Source organism: Ranitomeya imitator, chromosome 9 (assembly GCF_032444005.1).
Source record: "Ranitomeya imitator isolate aRanImi1 chromosome 9, aRanImi1.pri, whole genome shotgun sequence".
Classification (NCBI taxonomy): domain Eukaryota; kingdom Metazoa; phylum Chordata; class Amphibia; order Anura; family Dendrobatidae; genus Ranitomeya; species Ranitomeya imitator.
In genome coordinates, this window is record NC_091290.1 from 8841279 (window position 1) to 8854712 (window position 13434).

Below are 13434 nucleotides of genomic sequence, written 5' to 3' on the forward strand. Positions count from 1 at the left end.
CGTCCATGTTTGCAGTCCGGCTTTCAGTCTTCCCGTACTGATCTCTTGCAGATTTGGAGCCGGAGATGCGGGTGGAATCCACTCGAGAGACTCTGAAGACTTTGCCTCAAGAGAATTACGAAGTTCTGCGCTTCCTCCTCGCTTTTCTAGTTGAGGTAAGACGGCAGCTCCTCAGTAATGTGCCGGGTGTCCTCGTAGGTTCTCTCCCTCACCGATGGTCTCCGACTCTTCTTCAGGTGTCCGCCCGGAGCGACCAGAACAAGATGACAAACGCCAACCTGGCTGTGGTGTTCGGCCCCAACCTCCTCTGGGCAAAAGACGTGGCCATGACCCTGAAAGCCATAAATCCCATCAACACCTTCACAAAGTTCCTGCTCGACCGCCAGAAGGAGCTGTTCGAGGACATTCACTTGTAAATCTGACTGTTCCTGCTGCGACATGTCACCACTGCCAGCCGAATGCTGCCCGGCCCCTCCACCGCGTCACCGTTCGCCCTGCGTCTGCATGTGCCACGTTGGAGCAGCTTGTAGCACCGGGGTGCGTGCCAAATACAACGCCACCCGCATGGGGGCGACAGCCGGCACCTCTGGTACACACAGCAGCACTCCCGTGTGAGCGGTGTGGCATGTCGGGCGCGAGGCGGTGCACAAAATGATTGATGGAACCCCCCAAACAACGCCTCTGTCCGTATCCTCTCCTCCACATTCCTCCGAGCTTCTCTGTATTCACTGCCGGACGAGACCCGACCCCCATCCGTAGCTCCTGTGACGCCCAGAAGCTTTTTGGGAATTTTTTAGGGCGACTTTGTGGCACATCTCATTTTTCGCTCTGGAAGATTGGCACAAAGTTTTACTCCGGTGGTCCGGGATCTGTGTTGCCCCCTTCTCTTGCTTTTATCCCTTATGGTGGTTGTTTTTTTATGTTGTTTTATGAATATATTTTTATACACGTCGCTTGCTCTGCACAAAACCCCACAGCCGTCACGTATCTGTATATAAATGACATCCCGGGAGGGTGACCCTCAAGATTCGGCTTGTAAAAGGGAAGGAACGCCTTCAGCTAGTTCCCATAATGCATAATATCCATCAGAAAAACATGGCTGCTTCCTTCATAGAACATCGCCACATCTGGCCACAGGTTGAGCGTGGTATTGCAGGTCAGCCTCACTTATTTTAATGGGGCTGAGCTGCAATACTGCGTACAAACTGCGGACAGGTGTGGCGCTGTTTCTAGAAGGAAGCAGCCATGTTTTCCTCATCCTGTTTGAGGATTGGCCCGTGACTCGCACTTCTCGCCTGTCTACCGATGTGTGATGGGCGGGACCACAGCGACCAGAGGAATTAATAGGGGTCCTGTATCCCCCCCTGTAATGCGGGGGCACTACTGTGCTCGGCCACCAATCTTGTACACACTGATTGGAGTAGTAGTGATTGACCACCACAAGTTGGGTGCCTAAAACTAGCCTGAGCTCCTTGTCTCCCCCTAGTGGAGGCTGCAGGTACTTACATCTACATTGTTTTTCTCTTTGCTGAGGATTTGGAGCTTTGTATCAGAGATCAGACCGCGACACGGATATTATCAGAATCGGGCTGATCCACGATATGACAGGTGACGGCAGCAGTGATGCCGGGCAGTGCCACCTCTGTCTTGTCTGTTGCTTTGTGTGCCATGTCCTTATTTCTCCCCGGCCGTTCGGTGGTGACCGGTCACGACGGTGACGTTAATGCCCTCGATGTAGCTCGATGTTCTGTGGTCGTGTTCCTGCCCTTTGCACAATCCCGTCCTTTATAAAGTGCATTTATGAATACGGTTTTGTAACTTTTCATGCTATTTTATTGCCAAATGTTTGCCTTCTTGGATGTATTGTTTTCTACGCTTTAATGTATGATTATGGCTTTACCTCCACGTGAGCGGGTTCCTTTTTTTTTCTGTTTTTGGGAGAGTCCAATGGGCGTCATCAAAGGGATTTATAAGACCTGGAGGTGGGAAACGCTGCATGTCTCCTCTTGCCGGATTTCCCCGGGGGGGCGACATCATTGTTGTGATGTGACAAATGCATGACATCAGAGGGTCCTATAAATCCGGAGACTCTAGGGATGCTGGCAAGTAGGAGGAGGGTCGCAGGGACACTGTCCGGCGGCCATGGACTAGTGACAACGTGACTGCCGGCTCAGATTCCTGGGAATCGATCTACTCGTCTCTAGTGCGGATTCATCCTTCAGCCCCAATAACCTTTTACTCATCATCATCAAGGGGAACGATCCTACTCCTGCCGCAGATCGCTGCGTCCCCCCACAGAGCTGGAATATGGGGACGGATCCGCCACAACCCCCATCATGCCCCTATTGGAATGCATTACTGATATATTTGGGATCCACAGCTCCCATAGTGTGAATGAGCACCTATTTTAGGTACACAGCTCCCATGCAGACCTATGTGTCTCCATGGTTACAGTACTGTGCAGTCAGGTATAAGGGGCAGAAGGCATGGGGTAACACGTATGTGGATGTAACGTGCCGGTGGCGATTTCTCAGTCTGCAACATCAAATTATGCCGAGGATTCAGTCTCCAACACATATCGCCGGATCTAGCGCGGTTTTTGCTGCATCGTATCATTCCCTGATGTGGACGTGTCTGTGGCAGCCATGTTTTTCCATCGAATCCCCCCCGTAATCAGACGGAAATCATTGTTTTCGGTCGTCTCCTGCTTTGTGTGAATGGATGTAGTCTTTGCCTACATTGCTCACGTCCTGCCCTCGGGACACGAGCCGCCGGTGGGATCGACCCCCGCGACCAGACACCATGTAATGTGTTTTTGGTGCGGACCCCCGAGGATTTGCCTCTTCCTCCTTTTCTAGTTCCCGTGTGTCGTGGTTCTGATCCGATGGTTCCTGCCTCGCGTCACGTTTTTATTCTGCTTGTGATTTCATGTTTTGTACTTCAATTTCGAAGAGGAAAAAAAAAAAATCAGTCCGTGAGACGTAACTCGTGTCCTCGTCTTATTTCTGGGCGCGATTGTTTCAGATGGGAAAACTCTTGTTTTGTCCAAAGGGGGAATTATTAAAGCGGCTGCACACGGACATAATGTGGGGGCGATCATCTTTATTTGAAATGCATGTGTTTTGCGTTAAAAATAATTTTTGAGATTGGTTTTTTTCACGGTGCATTTCTATCTTTTGCATTTTGCACCAGTTTTGGCTTTTATTGCTAACTGCAAAATGAGGAAACTGCAGCTCCACCAGTGAGCTCGGCCTGACTGGGACTTTCATCTGTCTTTCTCTGAGGTTTGCTGAATTCATTTGACCACAGGCCAAATCAAGGTTGAGCTGAACTTTGATGTGGTCATAAATCGTCTGAGAGGAGCTCAGAAAATAAGACACAGATTCAGTATCTGCTCGTTTTTTTGGGCACTTTTTTTTTTTTTATCTTCAATAGTCATTGCTGGGTTTTTGTTTTGTTTTTTGTGGCAAATTTTTCAAAATGGTCACATGAGAATGAGCTCGCTGACGGATTCTTGGTTTTCTCCTGACAGCAATGTGCAGGAGAAAAAAAGCCAAACGGTGCAAAATGTTTAATCAAAGCTGATTGCAAAAATTATTAGCCCCAAATTCATGGATTTATGTAAAGAAATTTGTCCGTGGAGCTGTCTCTATACACACGACAGAGATGTGGGCCCTTGCAGGCGCCGCTCGTCTTTGGGGGTGCAACATATTTCTGCCTAAAACCAAAGTGTTTGGGGGATGGCGCCATCATGTGGCGTCTGACGGACGTATCGCCGGCCATGGAATACAATGTGGATCTGCTGCGTCCCCTCACTGCATATATCCTGCAAGGTCTGCGCCGTGTATTTACATCTTGGAAAAAAAGAAAAAACGTTTTCTATATTCCCAGCAAAGTGGAAAAGATCTGTATTTCTCATGCAGTAAATGTGCGTTTTATTTGCTGTTTTTTCCCCATTTTCTTAAAACAAGGTGTAGAAACGCCAAAGGTAAAAAAAAAAAAAAAGCGGCATATTCGATTTTATCGTAGTTCTGCTGCAGAAAAGCAATGAAAACGCAAGTAATCTGCACAAGACTAAAGTTTTATGACCGCTGGGGATGTCGGCAAACTGGAAAGATCCACAGCCAATTACGGTAGTTTTATTTAAGAGTTAACCTGACAAAAAGTGGGAAACTGCAGAGGAAAAAATCTGATAAGAATTCAGGTCACTTGTACGATCTGATTTGATGCGTTTTTGCGCAGCATTTCTGCACCAATCAGCAGCGTGGGAATTTATAAGCTGATGTGACGCTGTACCCAATGCTGCTCACCAGAGGGCGACATTGCGCTTAGAAGCAGCTGGGGGGGATGGAAACTTTCGCCTGCAGCCACCCCAACATAGAGAGCAGCCGATAAAAGCCGCGCAGAACTGTGGATATGAGCCATAATAATGTGCCGCCAACAACAAACTGCTTCTTTGACAACTGATATCACAAGACAATAGGAAAGTGATATAAAAAAAATATTGAATTGCAGCTGTTGTTTCCCCCCCCCCAAAGAAAATGTTTTTGCTTCACTTAACATGAAAAAAAACCGCAACACGTCAATTTTTTTTTTTGTAGCAGGAGCTATCAATACATTGCTAATTACAATACTTGATGTAACAAAACACAAATCTTTTAAATGTGGATTTTTCAGTCTTTTTACTGTACCTCTAGGAATCATTTATTGAGTTCAACAGCAGTGATTACTGTGCCCCCCAGTGAAGCCCCCAGAGAAAAACAACCTGTGTTGTCGGGATAAATAAATTAATGACAAATCTTCACCCGTTCATTGCAATATTAATCATGGACAGCGCTCAGATTACACGCTGATGCCCCCCGAGTGACGTCCGGACCCCATGGGCTTGTATTGATAATTCTGATCTGTGATGCGGCTCAAAAATGGACGTCGCCAGAAGCACAAGGACATGTGAACAGCCCCATAGACTACAATGAAAACCACGCACAGAACACAAATGTGAAAAGTGACCGTGTGAACGAGGCCTTAGGCTGCGGTAAAACTGCATTAGAAAACAGGAAAGATCTATATCTTGGTACAGTGTCAGCCAGTAGATAGAAAAATATTTAGAATTGAGAGTCCTCAGTGGTTGATACCTTTTAATGGCTAACTGAAAAGATGCATGTAAAGAAGCTGCGGAGACACCATCACGTGTTTCTCGACGCAAGCAGTGAATAGCCAGGCCTTTCCCCGGGAAGGAACAACCACGGGAAGGGCAGCATCCTATGAAGGAAAGCCACCTATGCCAAGCATGGTATCCATCCACAGACAGCTGTTTCGGGGTTTTTGCCCCTCATCAGTGTGGAGTAGGAATCTGGCTATATTTATATAACTGAAAAGATGGTAACAAATTGCAAGCTTTCGAGACTACACAGGTCTCTTTATCAGGCAAAGACTTTCAGTCTTTGCCTGATGAAGAGACCTGTGTAGTCTAGAAAGTTTCTTATATTGGCAAATATTTGCATTCCATGTATAAAGCAAAGTGTTTTGCAGCAGTTTACTTTGTTTCTGGCTATTTAATTGCACCCAGCGCCGCTCTATCCCATGCGGCCGTATTATGTCCGGTGCAGGAATCGCTGCGGCGCTCCCATCAGGCGTGCGTGCGTGCGTCCTGCCACCCGCAGCCTCTCCCCGTCAGTCTCATCACACCTGATCAGTTCGGCAGGACGCCACGGGCAAAGTTCACAGAACGTTCAGTGCCAGGATCGTTCCTGAGAGTTCACACCCCGGACAATTGCTGCTGCCAACAACACGCTCATGACGCGCTTCTTGCCCACAATTTTGCCCCGATGCCGACCGTGACGAAGTTTTCTACCCATAAACCTGAACTTGCAGACAGTTGTTGTTAAAGAAACTTCTGCAAAAAGTCCCAATTCTGCTATTTATTTACAGTCCTAGTTTTTTTAGGGGCGATAGGAAAAAGGGAAAAAAGTGGTCCGACCTTATGGATGACTCTTGGAAATTCTGCTTTCGGTAGTAAAAAAAACCCATTGCACTGAATTTTCCATTTTTCTTTGCCATTTTATACAGCGGACGCTGTTTTTCTCCACTTGGGATGTGTTCACACACAGCTGTGGATTTCCCTGGACCCCTGATTGGTTGTTTCAGAGACAAGCACATGAATTCCGCACATCTGAATATTACCTAAGGGTGTACTTACTTGTCTACTCTTGCAGAAGACGTTCCCTGCCAGTCGAGTTGGCAAATTCCCTGGGGGCTACCGAAACAGCCTGTGAAGCCGGATTCAGGAGGCTGCGGTGACCCCATAATGTCACGATTTGTACCCCGACCACAGCCGCTACGTGTGACTGCGCACTTAGGCCGCATTCACACATCTGTTTATCACGGACCTTCCACGCGTCTGCACCCTGGCCACTGCCACTTCATACATATATGTGAGCGCGGAAGCATCTACAGTTATATATACGCACTTGTGGATTTCTTTTTAAGTGCAGAATAAAATGTTTTTTTTCAGTACTAAAAAAAAACTCGCAATAAACAACGCAGCCAAGATAATGCAGCAAAGTGCAATAATCCGAGAGGAACATTGCGTGTTGTGCTGCAGAAAACGTGCGGCTACAAATCAGAAAATACTGTGTGAACTGACTCTTCTTCTGACACTGGTGCTATATTGGCCCAATACTGAAGTCTGTGAAACTTTGGGCACAGACCGGTCGGGGGTCTCCTGACACAACATGTGGGCATACATGAGGCTGTGGCGCTTGTGGCTGGAGCCTCGCGGCCGCTCGGGGCGGCGGTCGCGGTTCTGAATTCGCCCTTTCAGGATCATCAGTCCTTTTAATGGGATCAGTTCAGGTGATCAGACCCATAATTGCGACCATAACACCAGTGATGCCCGCCGCTCTCTACGTCTGCGCTGTGGATACTATCGTCTCTTGCAAATGCAAATCTGGTCAATTTCCACAACGGAAAGGTCCAAGGGGATTCAGCCTTTGTTTGTCCCGTGAACCCCAGACGCTCAGGGTGCAGCAGTATTTGGGGCCGTTGTTCTGCGACTTCGCCCTGATGGCGGCCACTGAGAAATGGATCGCAGAAAGGACTTGTACAAAGAATGACGCAACAGGATGAAAATCAAGATGCCTAAGGACAGGCACAGATAAGAATTAACTCTTTCAGCATCACCTCTGATGCATCTTCTGGAGGCTGTCGAGACCCCCTTCTTCTGGGTCGTTCACAGTAAGGATCTACTTCCGCTTTCAGGGTACAATGGGAGTGGTAGTTGGAGAGCCAGAGGATGTAGTTCAGTGGTCCTGGCTTGTAGCAGTCTAGTTGATGCAAAACTGCAACTCCCATCATGCCCTGACACCCGAAGGATAGGCTGTGACCTGCAATAAGACCAGACTATATTAACCCCCTGCAGGTTATTTGCTCTGCAATTAATGGGACCAAAGTACAGAACAAGAACCTATAAGAAAGTCCCATGTAATACGGAAGTGTTCGAGGATACGAAGGTCATAGTCTCATCTCCAAGATAAGGTAGAAGCGATCGCAGAGGACCAATCACCGGGAGGCTGCCGAGGTTGGTTGTACAATTAATAAACAATCTAATTGATTGCAACAAACAACACCTCAATTTAGTCTCTTGGTGCAAAACGCAAATGTCCAGACAGAGGAAGCAAAACAGTGAAGGCACTGATCCCCCGACTGTGGGGAATGTGATACCTTCCTGTGTGTTCCCTTTTCACATTGTCTCCGTGCCCTCCTGAGGGTCCTCACCCTTTACCCCCATCCTGGCATCAGCTGTGGGATGTACCACTGTGCCTATGGCTGCCAGGTTGGACTCTTCTGAGATGTTGGGTGGTCTTCTCTGTCCATACGCTTTACCCTTGTACCTGGTGGCTCCTCCTGGGATCTTCCAGCGAGTGGCTCCAGATGGGTCATACAAGGATGGTCTCAGCCTCGTGGGCATTCAGTGTCTGCCCGTGGCTCCGTACGTTACAGCCTGTGGCTCACAGCGTCTCAATTCTTCCAGCTTTTCAGCTTCCACCTGACAACTTCTGGTAGAGGGAGCAAATCAGCGCAGTCTTTCCTTGTCAGGTTACGAGCCAACGTACTGAGGCATCGCTCCTCCAGAGATGGCAAAGTGCAGCAGCGAAGACCCAGGGCCAACTCTGTGCCAGGGCTGGTGGAAGAAGCCATGGGAAATAATGGCAGCTGCACCTGCGAAGTGAGACAGCGGTCACACACCAGCATACAATCATGTCCTGACCATTTGTATCATAGCTGCAATGCTCTGCGTATCCTGACACCTTTCTATCACGGCTGTGATGCTCTGTGTGGTGTCCTGACACCTTTCTATCACAGCTGTGATGCTCTGTGTGGTGTCCTGACACCTTTCTATCACAGCTGCGATGCTCTGCGTGTCCTGACACCTTTCTATCACAGCTGTGATGCTCTGCGTGTCCTGACACCTTTCTATCACAGCTGTGATGCTCTGTGTGGTGTCCTGACACCTTTCTATCACAGCTGCGATGCTCTGCGTGTCCTGACACCTTTCTATCACAGCTGCGATGCTCTGCGTGTCCTGACACCTTTCTATCACAGCTGCGATGCTCTGGGTGTCCTGACACCTTTCTATCACAGCTGTGATGCTCTGTGTGGTGTCCTGACACCTTTCTATCACAGCTGCGATGCTCTGCGTGTCCTGACACCTTTCTATCACAGCTGCGATGCTCTGCGTGTCCTGACACCTTTCTATCACAGCTGCGATGCTCTGCGAGTCCTGACACCTTTCTATCACAGCTGCGATGCTCTGCGTGTCCTGACACCTATCACAGCTGCGATGCTCTGCGTGTCCTGACACCTTTCTATCACAGCTGCGATGCTCTTTGTGTCCTGACACCTTTCTATCACAGCTGTGATGCTCTGGGTGTCCTGACACCTATCACAGCTGCGATGCTCTGCGTGTCCTGACACCTTTCTATCACAGCTGCGATGCTCTTTGTGTCCTGACACCTTTCTATCACAGCTGCGATGCTCTGCGTAATTAGGCCAGGGTCACACTTGCGAGAAACTCGCATCAAAACCCGGCACTCGGGACCAGAGTGTGCGACTGCATGTATTTCTATGTCCTGAGTGCTGGCGGCAGTACCGGGTATTGATGCACCAGTTTCTCGCGTTGCACTCTTATGTGTGACCCCGGCCTTCTATTTACACTCCACACAGTGACCCATCACGTTACCTGGTGGAGTCCGGTGAAGGCCACCCCCAGACTCTGTCTGTCTTTGTAAAACGTCAGCGTCCCGTCCTCCATGTTCAGGTGCAGACCGATCAGCGTCCCCTCCTCGTAGAACGGCTCAGTGTACTGCCTGCTGCTGCCCCCGTGCCAGATGTTGCCTTTATAAGACAGACCCCAGCTGTCGGCATCCAGTCCTGGAAATAGTCACATGGATTATTGGTTGGGGGGAATAGAGGGGATCTTGCAATGGTCCCATCAGTAGGAGCCCTCTATTACTGATTGCGGGGGGGTCCTGATAGTTTTGTTAGCTGCCTGCACTTGGGAGGGCCCCATCTTACCCAGTAGGTTGATATACTGGAAGCTGCTGGCACAGAGAGCGGCTCTGCTGGTGCCAACACCGACCATGACGGACAGTCCAGATGGCGGCTCCAGGAATTCAATCTCCCAGAAATGTTCTCCTCGTAGGAAGCCTGGACGAGGAGAAGCGAAAAATGTAAGAAAATGGGAAGAAGTGATAAGAGACTCAGACACATAAGTAGCAAAACCTAGGAATGACCTTGTACGATTCCACTTATCAGACGATCGGCCACGGGTCGCTGAAAGGAGACGTCTGCTCTCAGAACACCTGCGTCCTCCGGCCCAGTTTAATATTCAAAACCCCCCAAATCTGTGCCTCGCTCCCCTTCCCCGGTCCAGGATTGAGTCTCCTCCGCTGCTCCCGGTGTCTGTTATTGTCTGCAGCGCTGCGGTCACATTGACAGCACTGCAGGCAATCAGTGGCTTGTGCCGTCTATGGTCAATTAATAATTTTCACTTTTTTTTTTCCCCTCTCTTCCAAGAACCACAAATTTATATATTCTATCGACGTACCCACAAGAGGGCAGGAAAAAAAAAAATAAAATGAAAATGCAATTCTGTCTTTGTTTTTTGGATTTCTTTTTTTCCTGTGTTCATTGTGCAGTAAGAATGATGTTGCCATAAAAGTTAAACAATGTTACATTTTGATAGATCGACTGTTTTGCGGATGTGGAAATACACAATTTATTTTTGTTTTGCTAAAGTTCTTATTTTTTCATCTGGGAAAAGAAGAATGAATCACGATTATATTATAAATATAATATATTGTATATTCTCCTCTGGAATCAGAGGGCAGCACAGCTAAACTCTCCTTCTCTGAGGTTGTGGGTACATTTAGTGCAGCAGGGAACAATTATCAGTGTTTTGGGTGCAACACACAATGTTTCTCTGATATATTGTAACAGAATTGTGTTCTCCCTTTTGTTGGTTAAGTATTATTACACAATAGTACAGCGCATAAAAAAAATACAAAAATGGTGAAATAGGACATATAAAAGGCCGAACAGGGCAAGACACAGGGCTAGAATATGGAGACCTCATACTGATCGGGTCAGCGAGATCCTGCTCATCTCCTGGGTCGGACCCTCGGTGTTTGGGGATGAGAGATATTAAAGGGTCCCTCCCAGCAAACCCTTCCTCCTGGTCACCTCCATGCTGGCGATTGCTCACGGTTTTGCAGTGATATTTAGTTTGACGTTTTATTCACATTTTTGTTTCATTTTTCACTATTTTTTACTCAGTCCCCATAGGGAACATGAACCTGTGTTGATTTGTTCCATACACTGCCATACCACAGGCTCAGATACATAGGGGGATAATGGAGGCCTTCAGTGGGCTCCCACCTGCCATCACAACCCACCAGCTCCCCGCGATTATACAAGCCGATGCCTGAGGAGTCCATGAGTGGCGTTCGCTCTGCTCCTTGGCCGAGCTGAACGTTCAGGGTGTGGGGAGGTTGGGAAAGATGGCTGTCGTCTATCCTACAAGCATGGGATAGTAACAATTGAAGCCGATTACCCTCGTGCTTCCTCTCACCTGCATCCCCCCGCACTCCGGCGGTACCGCCACTCTCCGACACAGGATCCGTGTGGAAATAAACTTCTTTGCGACCATGGGACAGCTCCACCGATGGGCACAGGTCATTTGCGTCCCACAACCAGTTTTCCTTCACAAAGCCACATGGCATGGGGGGCATCACCGGCCTGGCCCTACAATCACAAATAAAACATTTAAAGGGGCATTTGAGTTATAACTAGACAGGGGCTCACTATCAGATGGCTGCGCCCCCCACCGATGGTGGAACAGACAACATGTGAAAGCTGCGGCGGTTGTGCTTGTGACCTACAGGTCGACATGAGGGTGCAGCGCTGGTGATCATTGGGGGTCTTCGGCCACACCTGCCCTGGTTTAGTCGTCATCACCTATATTGTTAGAGCTGGAATCCCCCTTAATCTCCCCATCTCCCTTTTCGACATCACACATACAGGGTCTCCTTTATACATATAGGTGTTTTCGGCTGGGGCTTCACAGGGACATGTGTCACATGCGATTTGCTGTTGTGTGACTATTTAAGGCTGCGACTTTGGCCACTACACAGGTCGCATTGTGCTGTCACAGCAGCAACGTAGTACAACACAGGCGAGTCGCGTCACATTGCAACCTGTGAGGCACAGCCACGAGAAAGTCACCAGAAATCGAATTTGCTCTTTTTGCAACTTTCTTGTCACGGTCGCAGTAGCTATGGGGCAGCACGGTGGCTCAGTGGTTAGCATAGCAGCCTTGCAGCGCTGGAGTCCTGGGTTCAAATCCCACCAAGGACAACATCTGCAAGGAGTTTGTATGGTCTCCCTGTGTTTGGTGGGTTTCCTCCAGTTTCCTCCCACATTCCAAAGACATACTGATAGGGAATGTAGATTGTGAGCCCCAACGGGGACAGCAATGATAATGTGTGCAACCTGTAAAGCGCTGCGGAATATGTTGGCGCTATATAATTTTATTATTAGCTCACAGTTTGCAATGTGACGCGACTCGCCTGTATTACACCACAATGCAAGAGCGACCTGTGGAAGACGTCGCAGACTGTCCCCAGTATTGGTCACGATTTTATTATATAAAAAATTTACACCAGCAACAGAAAATCCGACACATGGAAACATTTGCGATTCCGAGAAGCAGTCGGTCACAATGTGACACCATAGGAAATAGATGTGATGTCGTAATGCGGCGCCGAGTCTTATCTGTCCTTAATAACACCCTAGCGAAGACTCATCAAACAGCGCCCCAGATCTCAGCGTCCTGTGCGGCTGACATCCTCACCTGGTGTCCGTGTGCTGCCGGCCTCGACCACCTCTCATGGTCCTCCGCCTCTCATGGTCGTCCACTTCTCATGGTCCTCCGCCTCTCATGGTCGTCCGCCTCTCATGGTCGTCCACTTCTCATGGTCCTCCGCCTCTCATGGTAGTCCACTTCTCATGGTCCTCCGCCTCTCATGGTCGTCCACTTCTCATGGTCCTCCGCCTCTCATGGTCGTCCACCTCTCATGGTTATCGCTCTGGTGACAGCTTCTGCTGCTTTGTTTTTCTCAAAAGTTGCGCCCATCACTCCCAAAGGCGTTTCTGACTCCACCAATAGGAAGCAGATATGATTCCAGCTCCTGAAAGGCAACTCGGTGATTGGCTGCAGCGTCTAAAAACAACACAACACTCCCTGGTGCATTGTCCCATTAACCTTTGGAGCACCACATGGAGAGGAACCTGCCTGCCCCTCATAGTACTGCTAACATTAACCCTTCCTCTCCTGCAGAGCACAGCACAGAGGATCACGGCCAGGTCCGGATCAGTGCTCTCCGCTTTTACATAGGAACCCAATCCTGAAATTACAGAACATTTATAATCAATCTGGTTAGTATCCACGCTGCTGAAGAGAGGAATGTCCGGCCGGATTGAAGATAAAGATTATTATTATTATTGTTTATTATTATAGCACCATTTATTCCATGGCGCTTTACATGTGAGGAGGGGTATACATAATAAAAACAAGTACAATAATCTTAAACAATACAAGTCACAACTGGAACAGGAGGAGAGAGGAACCTGCCCGCGATGGCTCACAGTCTACAAGGGATGGGTGAGGATACAGGAGGAGAGAGGACCCTGCCCGCGAGGGCTCACAATCTACAAGGGATGGGTGAGGATACAGGAGGAGTGAGGACCCTGCCCGCGAGGGCTCACAATCTACACGGGATGGGTGAGGATACAGGAGGAGAGAGGACCCTGCCCGCGAGGGCTCACAATCTACAAGGGATGGGTGAGGATACAGGAGGAGAGAGGACCCTGCCC

The 13434-nt window shown here is 48.7% G+C and overlaps 3 protein-coding genes across 5 annotated transcripts in view; 1 reads left to right on the forward strand and 2 right to left on the reverse strand.

Moving 5' to 3' along the window:
* The window catches only part of ARHGAP1 (Rho GTPase activating protein 1), a 32679-nt gene extending 30780 nt beyond the window's left edge, over positions 1-1899 (forward strand). For both annotated transcript variants that reach the window (XM_069740132.1, XM_069740131.1), the window contains exons 12-13: positions 52-155; positions 237-1899. In XM_069740132.1, coding sequence (XP_069596233.1) covers positions 52-155; positions 237-416 — 284 coding nt within the window. In that variant the 3' untranslated portion in view covers positions 417-1899. The remainder of the gene's footprint in view (positions 1-51; positions 156-236) is intronic.
* Positions 1-7318, reverse strand: part of ZNF408 (zinc finger protein 408) — a 51486-nt gene extending 44168 nt beyond the window's left edge. The window contains exon 1 of one of the 2 annotated variants that reach the window (XM_069740128.1): positions 7183-7318. Coding sequence is in view for 1 of the 2 variants with exons in the window: in XM_069740127.1 (XP_069596228.1) it covers positions 7183-7193 (11 nt within the window). In the remaining variant the exon portion in view is untranslated. The remainder of the gene's footprint in view (positions 1-7182) is intronic. The other variant, XM_069740127.1, reaches the window with a different exon arrangement.
* LOC138649599 (SPRY domain-containing SOCS box protein 3-like) lies at positions 6047-12670 on the reverse strand. The gene is made up of 5 exons (XM_069740133.1): positions 12413-12670; positions 11132-11304; positions 9577-9708; positions 9242-9432; positions 6047-8220 (listed from the first exon to the last, which is right to left on the reverse strand). Exons 1-5 carry the CDS (start codon positions 12448-12450, stop codon positions 8020-8022), a joined length of 735 nt encoding a protein of 244 aa, XP_069596234.1. The 5' UTR covers positions 12451-12670; the 3' UTR covers positions 6047-8019.
* Positions 12671-13434: the final 764 nt, after the last annotated feature.